This window comes from Sturnus vulgaris, chromosome 15 (genome assembly GCF_052056855.1).
Source record: "Sturnus vulgaris isolate bStuVul1 chromosome 15, bStuVul1.hap1, whole genome shotgun sequence".
NCBI lineage: Eukaryota > Metazoa > Chordata > Aves > Passeriformes > Sturnidae > Sturnus > Sturnus vulgaris.
The window spans coordinates 6,814,991-6,824,039 of NC_142257.1; the positions used below are offsets into that span (position 1 = coordinate 6,814,991).

At 49.2% G+C, this 9,049-nt stretch overlaps 1 protein-coding gene across 4 annotated transcripts in view; it reads left to right on the plus strand.

The window, feature by feature from the left end:
• The window catches only part of PDGFRB (platelet derived growth factor receptor beta), a 31,683-nt gene extending 23,853 nt beyond the window's left edge, over positions 1-7,830 (plus strand). For all 4 annotated transcript variants that reach the window (XM_014886941.2, XM_088173602.1, XM_088173601.1 and 1 more), the window contains 5 exons: positions 749-860; positions 1,144-1,243; positions 1,354-1,459; positions 1,931-2,169; positions 2,686-7,830. In XM_014886941.2, the coding sequence (XP_014742427.2) occupies positions 749-860; positions 1,144-1,243; positions 1,354-1,459; positions 1,931-2,169; positions 2,686-2,836 (708 nt within the window). In that variant the 3' untranslated portion in view covers positions 2,837-7,830. The remainder of the gene's footprint in view (positions 1-748; positions 861-1,143; positions 1,244-1,353; positions 1,460-1,930; positions 2,170-2,685) is intronic.
• The last annotated feature ends 1,219 nt before the right edge of the window (positions 7,831-9,049 follow it).

Here is a 9,049-nt window from a genome sequence, read left to right on the forward strand (position 1 = left end):
CCTAATCTTTATCTAATCTAAAAACTACTTAACTTCTCTCATAAGTTCTCTCATGTGCTGTCAAACAGGTACTCAGAGCCTGGTCAGGGGGACCCTCCCCCAGAGGGGTTGGGGTTTTCAGTGCAGCCTTGACATAGCTGGTTTCCTGTCCAAAATGGGAAATGAAACTGAGCCCCTTTGCAATCCTTCCTGGAGATTATTTTGGTATTCATTGTGCAAGCAAATCCCAGGAGCAGCACAGGCAGTGCTGCCTAAAAGCTGGTCAAGTGAGGCTTTCTTTTTTATTACTCTTTGTGAGTAAGAACAGAAAAGAAGCTGGATGTATCATTTGGCTCTTTTCTGGTCATCCCTTAGCCCCCTCCAGCCTGGTCTCAGGTTTCCAAAGTCAAATAGGCCTGGACTTTCTTCAGGAGTCTTTGGTCAGGTTGTGCAAGTCAGTGGCCTCCTCAAGAGCAAGGGAACAGAGAACACACACTGTGACGTGTGTGCATTCATCATGGCAGGCTGTGATGGAAATGGATACAGCATAGCCATTCCTTCCTCCTGCCTGCTGGGTCTGTTCTGCACAAAGAAAGAGGCAACTGGTCCCGTCCAGAACAGACTGACAGCAGACGTCAACAGATGTGTTGGTCTCACAGGCAGATCTGAAGGATCTTCTTTGCTTGTAAATTGAGTGTCAGGCTCTTACCTGTTGAAACAAGTGCTATGGGTATAGCTGACTCTCGTCTCATTTTTGATTCTCTCTTAGACCTTCTTGCCCCTTAAGTGGATGGCTCCAGAGAGCATCTTCAACAACCTCTACACCACCCTGAGTGATGTGTGGTCTTTTGGGATTCTTCTTTGGGAGATATTCACTCTAGGTAAGTGCCCTGGAGGGCATGGTGGTATCTATAGTTCTGATAACATGTTAGCAGGATCCCTTCAAAAACAATAAAAATGCATTTCTAACCCCCAAGTCCCTACTTTATCTGTCAGAGTAGCACTTCATTCCCTGTCTCCTTCTTCCCCATGCTCTCGTTGCATTTGGAAGTGAAATGAAACAGGAAAGGTAAAGAAGTAAGAAAACCTTGGTGTGAAATGTGTGTTGGCTGAAGGGTGACAGGCAATCCTCCAACCTAATTCCTGCTCTCCCTTTACCCCCAGGAGGGACTCCATACCCTGAGCTGCCTATGAATGAACAGTTCTACAATGCCATCAAACGTGGCTATCGGATGTCCAAACCCACCCATGCCTCTGATGAAATGTAAGTGCTGTCAACATGTGTTTGCCCTGGATGTGTTCTACACACTACAGAACCATTTCTACCTGTTTTCCTCACCTGCTGACTCAGTACTCTCTCTTCCCTATTGGCAGCTACAACATCATGCAGAAGTGCTGGGAGGAGAAGTTTGAGATCAGGCCATCCTTCTCACAGCTGGTGGTGCTTATGGGAAACCTCCTGGTGGATTGCTACAGAAAGGTATGTCCAAAGGATCCTGTGCTGGAGGGACAGAAGAGGATCAGTGCCTTGGTGAGGGCCCTCAGTCAGGGTTTGGAGACCAGTGTTTAGTGCTGCAGTGCCAGAGGATTTTGCTGTGACCAAGGCTGAATTAGTTGGAGCAGCCAGTGAAGGTGGTTTGGGCATCCCAGGAACATTGCTGAGACAACTGCATCACCAGATAGGCAGCTGTGGAAATCACAACTGGCAGGAGATCAAAATCCTGCCTCCAACTGTTTGATATTTTGGAGCTGTGAAGTTGTGCCACTGATCTCTCCCTTAGGAAAGGTTCATGGCCTATCTTTGTTAGAGTAAGGGCAGCTGAACCCAGCTAGAAGATGCCAGCCCCTCTAGGAAAACCCTGGCAGGCAGGAAAAGGAAACACAACACAAATTCATTCTCCCCACTCACAAGAGGTTTCCCTTTCTTTGGTAACCTGCCCTGTGAGAGCAGAGGTACCAGCAGGTGGATGAAGAGTTCATGAAGAGTGACCACCCCGCTGTTGTCCGCACAAGACCCACAATTCCTGTGCTGAACAACGCCCGCCTCGCTGCCAGCTCCCCCTCCAGCAGCATCCTCTACACATCTGTGCACCAGAACGGGGGAGAGAATGATTATATCATCCCTCTTCCCGACCCCAAACCTGAGGCAAGCTGTGACCTCCCTCAGGAGGCCTCCATCAGCAGGGCCAGGTAAAAACATTGCTTCTGAGTGTTGTCCTTTCCCCCAGCTGTCCAAATCTGAAACAGGGCCCTCAGGAGAAAATGAGGATGCTCTGTTGGGGCACAGAGTAGGGGTGGATATACTGGGAGAGAAGGAGGGCAGTGTCACTCCATCTGAGGTGCTGTGACCTGCATGAGCCCACAGGGATGGAGATGAACCTGAGGAGCTGAGACATGAGCTGAGACAGGGCACAGTGTCACATCCCTGCACATCAGCCAGCACAGCTGAAGACAAGCAACCCCACTCACAGGGAGGAGAGCACGCAGGGAACCACGTTCTGTAGAACCCAGCCAGCCACGTGTTGTGTTTGAAAGCTGAACAGACCCATCTGGTATGGTCTGTTCCACTGGGGGAAGCTACTCAGATACAGTGGGGCTGCTGGGAACTCAACACACATCTCAGTTTCTGGAAATCCTCTCCCACCACCTGGGACACCACACTCAAGACAAGACACTAATTTCTCTCTCCCTCTTGTCTCCCTTCAGCTCTATGCTGAACGAGGCCAACACATCATCTACAATATCCTGTGACAGCCCTCTGGGCCTCCGGCAGGACGAGGAGCAGGAATCCGACCCACAGCCAGGCTGCCAGGAGCCAACCACAGGACACCAAGAGGTGGAGGAGAGTTTCCTGTAGTCAGAGCTGGGCTGACTTTGCATCTCCTTATGGAGAGGCCAGCTGAGGGGCTGACCCAGATGTCACAGAGAGCCATGCTTGTGCTTGAACATCAGGACATCCCCTCCTGTCCCAGCATTCCTCCTTCCCTCCTGTCTCCCAGTGCTGGGTGGGGATTTAAAGACTTCTCCACTGCCATCCCCTTGCCCCTTAAAAAGAGGTGGCTCAGTGCCAGAAACCCTCTAGATCACTGCCACATCCTCCTCAGTGATCAAACCACTGCAGGAGGGAGACATCTCACAGACCAGCATCTTTTCAAGTGGAAGACATGGGTTAGATCTCCATGAGATGCCACTTTCTGCATTGCCAAGATGATACTCCAGCCTCTTCCTCCTCCATGGCAAGGAGTTTCATCTCCTCTGCACCAGCACTTCTCTGATGGTCTCAGCACCAGCCACACCATGGTTGTGTGAAATGCCACTGGGACAGATAATCCATCTGGAGCCCATTGCTTGGGTGTAGAGAACCTGCAACACCAACCTTCAGCTGCTGGAGCTCAGAAGTACATTGGATTCTCCTCCAAGCACAGTCAAGTCCTGAAGAGGCCAGCCAATGTCTGGGAGGTGTGGAATTACCATTTTCCTCTCTTGACAGTGCTTCTATGGTGGATAGAGCACCACAAGCACTACAGGTATTCACAGCTCTGGGGCACAGCTCTGCATCCACTCAGAGGCTGTCACACCCTTTTGTGCCCAGCATGGCACCAGGAGCCCCAGGAGCATGCCAGGATCTCTAAATGCCCTCACAATGACTTGGTTATAGAAGCAATGAGGGCAGTCACTGTTGATTGTGTTGTCTGTGTGGACACTAAGCTAATTATTCTCCATTGAAGATTTAAAGGGAACAAATATATTAATCCACTAGCCAGGGCCAGTATAAGGAAGCAATATGGTTATTCATTAATCTACTGCCACTACACCCAGCTCATCTGCTGGGAAATCATATAACCACGCCAGCTGCAGAACCCTCGTGCCTTATCTTTCGGAAGCAAAGGCTCACCTTTGATAAACTGTTCACCCAAACACCCCTTCTCAGGATGGGAGGGCTCACTGTTCCCTCCTGAGTCACAGCAAGACTATGGGCAGAAATAAGAATGCCAGAACACCAACGCAGGGATAGCTCCAAAGAAAGAGAGGGAGAGAGGCTGGGAAGCTCCTTGGTCACAGCTGAACTGTATCTCACACCCTGCCGCCCTCTGGGGCCAGGCAGAGCCACTTGCTGCCTGCCAGGGCTGTGAAATGTCACAGGGAGCCAAGCAGGGCAAGAGGAATCGGGGAGGATTCCTCTCTCTCAGACTGTTTTGAAAACTAAACGGGCCCAGACCTTCCCCCTGCTTCTCACCTCCTTCCCCACTTCTCACAGATGGGTCAGGGGCTTCTTGTGCTCTCAGCTGGCACTTGAACAAGCAGGCTCAAAGCAGGAGGAATACTAAGCCTTGGAAATCAGTTGTGAACCCCACCTCTGCAGAGATGAAAGCTGGACCCCCAAAACCACAGGTCTGACACCACAGAAGACTGCAGGTTTTTCTCTGAAATGAGTTTTACTTCACACAGAGCTCTGTTCACTGCATGTCCCCTGCTCCCATTAACTCTTCATTGTCCTACTCATGCACATCTCTCTGTGCATCCTACAGGACCTGCACAGGAAGGTTTACAAAATCAGAAATTCAATCAGCATATTGCTGGGCTTCTGCCACCTCAGAGCCACTGAGAATTTAATTTTTTTTTTTAAACATGGAACTTCTGCCAGAAATCCCCAGCAAAACAGCTTCTGTTTTAAGTTTTCTACCATTCCAGTGCTACCACTTATGCAGCTAAAGGAGTAGGTGTTTTGTGGGCTGATGTCCTTGGTAAAATGTGAACATAAGAAATAGCACTTATATTGGCAGCCAGCAGAGGATATTTTCAGCCTATGTGGTCAGATTCCCCACCATCCATAGGAAACACACTGTGAATGACAACTGTTTTTCCATCCTCTGTTCCTCCTGCTTGTAATGAAGGAGTCATCTGCTCTGGCCACAGTTCATTAAATGATCCTCACTGCAGAGAAGCAGTAATTTATGAGATCCTTTGGATCAGATCACTTGATTTTTTTAACATGTAAGGTGCTTGGTAGGATCTGTGTCACTGCAACTTGAGCCCATAGGATAGCACATCAGATTGTCCCAATAGCCCCTGTCTGCACCAACTCCACTTTTAATTCATCCTTCTCTATCAAAGGTGACCAGAAGTACCCAGTACTCCAGGTGAGGTCAAACCTAGACCTCACACAGGGCATTAATAGTTCTGGCCTGTGCTGGTCTCCACTTGCCTGGTGTAGCTTTGGATAATATTGGCTTTTTCCCAGCCACAGCATGCTGAGAGCTTGGAGTCATACTCTGACCAGTCTAGGCACCTACGTCTTTCTACACTTCCAGCGTTTCTAACCAAGCTACTCCCTGCTGTTCCAGACATTGGGTCATCAGCAAATTTTGTTAACAAACTGTTATTTTTGGGCTGAACTGACTAATAAAAATATTAGATACTTCTAGCAACAAGAACAATCTGAAAGAGCTACTTTTACTACCTCCATCCAGCCCAAAGATTTCACCATCAATTAACAGCTTCTCACTTTCCCTTTGGCCATTTTCTTATTTCAAAAATCATGTTCTAAACTTCATCTTGTACAGATTTAGGTCCTAATGAAGTCATGAATTTTCCACTATCAAATAATTTCCACAGTCCTGAAAGGAGAGATCTCCCTGCTGGGGGAGCTCAGGTATTCTGTCCTATTAGCTGGGCATTAGCTAATTTGTATGCCTATTGCATTTTGTCCCATTTGTAGATTTACTGTAATTATTATTTGCATCAAAATCTGTTCTGGCTGCTGATGGGATGCTACCCTCACCTCCCCATTCCTCCTTAAAGTAGGTACGCCAGACTCTTTGCAAACTGGGGCCATTCTGCACTCCAGAGGAATATGAAACTTGCCCTTGGCCCCTTGATTTTAAGGGCTGAGTCTTGCACTTTGTGGTATTTTCCTGTCCTTACTCAACCTTTCACAGCACCTTTAGCAAGTTGCAGTGACCAGACCTTCTCAGCCAGGGACAAGCTGGCAGCTGGACAAAGGCAACATATTTTGCTAAGCATCCCTCAAAGAGAAGGCTTGGCAGAGCTGGGGATGACAGATCCAGCCCCACACTCCCTCTCTCTCTCCTGCCAACATTCCAGTCCCTGCATGGCCTGTCAGGTGAGAGCCAGGGAAATGTTTGGCTGTTCTGTGCCCATCAGTTTTGTAGCCATAATTTCTCTGTTGAGACTCTGAAGGGAACTGGTCCCGCTGAGTTTTCTGTTTTGATGATCAGTTTTTTTGTTTGGGTGTGTTTTTATGTTTAGAGGTGGACCCAAACTGAGCCCCCCATGAAGGAACACATGCCACAGCTTGGGCCCATCTCTAGTGCAATATCTTTTTATTTGTAGGTTATATTTTACTCTACAGCTGTTACATTGTTATCAGAACCAGTATATGCATAATCCTACTGCCAGTCACTATTTTATACGTGTATCCCAGAAACTAATGCAGCACTCTGGTGTCTCTTTCCACATTTAAGGTGTTCCTCAGACTGATGTGTGCACAGGTTATAATCCTTTTATCCTTCTCAGTTTGAGTGTGTTATTTTCTAAAGTGCGAGTGTCACGTTTAGTGTTTGTTTGTGTTGTGTTAAAAAAATCTAGAGCACAGCGGACTTTACTTGTAACTGAATTGTCTCTGTTCACCTGCCAAGGGACTGTGAAGGGTCCCACGGGGATGGGGCAGAAGTGCAGTGCAGATGTGCAGCCAGGGGAAGTCAGCCACAAGTGAGAAGCAGCTCTTCTCTTTCTTCCCAATGGGCTGAGGGAGAGACAGCACCACAAATAAGGGTACCAAGCACTTAGGGTTTGCCTGTGGGGAAGCCCAAGGTCTGTGCAAGGCTGGCAGATCTGCAGAAGGGGATTTCACAGAGTGCTAAGGAGACAAACCCCCTGTTCCAATGCACAAGGGCAAGGAAGAGCCCTGGCTGGGCTCTGGGCTTAGCTCAGCTTCCAGGATGATCAGGGAGCCTGGATGCAGCCAGGTGCTCCCACCTGGAGAACACAAAGGTTGCCCTTTGGTGGCCCTCAGTAGCCTTTTGGCATCCTTTTCCTCAGGTGGTTGCCCATTCAGAGAGCAGCCAGGGCACTGCAGGTCCTCCCTGAACCCTGGGCAGCTCCAGGGACAGACAGGTCATTCCTGCAGCACATCCCAGCCCTGCCTGGATGCGAGTGGCCAGTGCTGACTGTAACAGTGGAGACACCATGTCACCTGCAGGACTTGCCCAAAGCAGGCCAGATATTGCTAAGAATAAGTTTTCCCAGCCATCATGGTGCTGGGAAATGGGTGCTGGGCTACCAGCATAGTCCCCCTGTTTCACCTGGAGATCTGAGGCCTCTGGGAAATACCAAGGTGCATCAAGTTGGCTTTGGCAAAGGCAGGGGAACTGCTCCAGCAGCTCTTTGGAGAGATGACTCTTGCCTGGGGTGGGAGGAGGCAGGGAAGCCAGCTTGTGCTGGGAGGCCTGCAATGTCCCATCATTCCTCTTCTTTCCTCCTTCGTAGATTTATTGCCCCAGAACTGCAAATCTTTCCCAAAGTGTGCCCTCTCCCCATCCTGCTGTGCTGGTTTGCTGGTATCACACTGTTCCTCTGCAGCCTTTCTGAACAGCAGCAGTAGCACCTATCTCCATGCTCTCTGTCAAAGTCAGCATGAGAGCAAAGGCAAAAACAGAGTTCAGACTAAGGTACCAAAGAGTTAACATTTTTCTAGGTTTACAGTTGTATTTGTAGGATTTGTACTATGTCACATTTATAGCCATGAGATATTATTTTTATGCTGTAAACTTTTACAAATATGTTTTTAAAGAAAGAGTTTAAAAATAAAGGTGTTTTTCATTTTGCAAAGTCTCATCTCTTCCTTTATTTGCCTGCTTTTGGTTGCTCCCACTCAGATGGGGCTGGGAATACAGCTTAACCCTGTGGTGGGTGAAGGCTAAGCATGTTAATACGCTGTGCATGACCCCAGTGCTTAGCGAAAGCCCAGGGAGCCAGGCAGGGAGAAGCACTGCAAGGAGCAGCTGAGCCCAGAGACAGGGTAAGGAAAAGGGGCAGGATCTGCCCTATCTCTCTGGTAACTGTGCAGCTTGTGGCTCATGTGGCAGTGGGTAGACGGAAGGATACCAGGGATCATTCCCATGTCCCTGCTACCTGGGGTTTGGGCCAGCAGTCCCAGCTTAGAACGTGGCTTCTTGGAGCATTATTGGGTGTGTGCTCAGATCAGGGTGGGGATGCAGGAGAAATGACAAACTGAAAGTGGCCGGGCTGAAGGAGATGGCAGATACCACACCACTGATTTTTCCACATAGTTTAATAGCTCAGGGCAGTGGGAGGGCCTGGATTCAGCAACAGGGCAGGGCACCAGCAGGAGCCACATTGCAGCACACAGGGCTCCCCATGTCCAGCTCTCCTCCCTTCCTTCTAGGATGAGGAATTTGCTGATACCCTCAAAAGATGCAACTCCAAAATCCTGGCTCCCCACACCACCATTCCCTCAGATCCACATGTCACTCTGCTCCTGTCACCTTTCCCCAGACACCATTCCAGAGGCACTGAAGTCCCCCCAGCCACATGAGAGACAGGCACCTTGTGAGCCTTGTCCAAAGTTTTCTCCTCTCTCTAGCTCAAATTTAACTGCTCCTCCAAAATCCATCTCAAGCCACAGAGCAGAGATGTTTGCATCTGCTCTGAGCCATGTGCTTGGAAAGCCCAGGGTTGCTGCTAAGAGGGGTTTTGGTTCAAATACATCAGTGTTGACCCTATTTTCTGCTTACATGATGCAGTCCCCACTGGCAACAGTCGTGCCTCCCTCAGCTCCTGGAAGCTCTCTGTGTACCCAGAGGTCCAAGGCATGGAGTGCAGCAGCAATCAGGTCCAAGTTCCAGCAAGGCTCCCCTTTCCAGCACAGCCTGTCCTGGGTTCCTGCCTTTGCTCCAGAGTGGAGGTTTGCAGTGTCTCTGACCAGGTCAGGCTGATTCTCCCTAGATAGGCTCTGAGTCACCTGGCACAGCTCAGGGCATTTTTCTCCAGAAGCTGAATCAGCAGGAAGAAAAAAAATCCCCTTTGG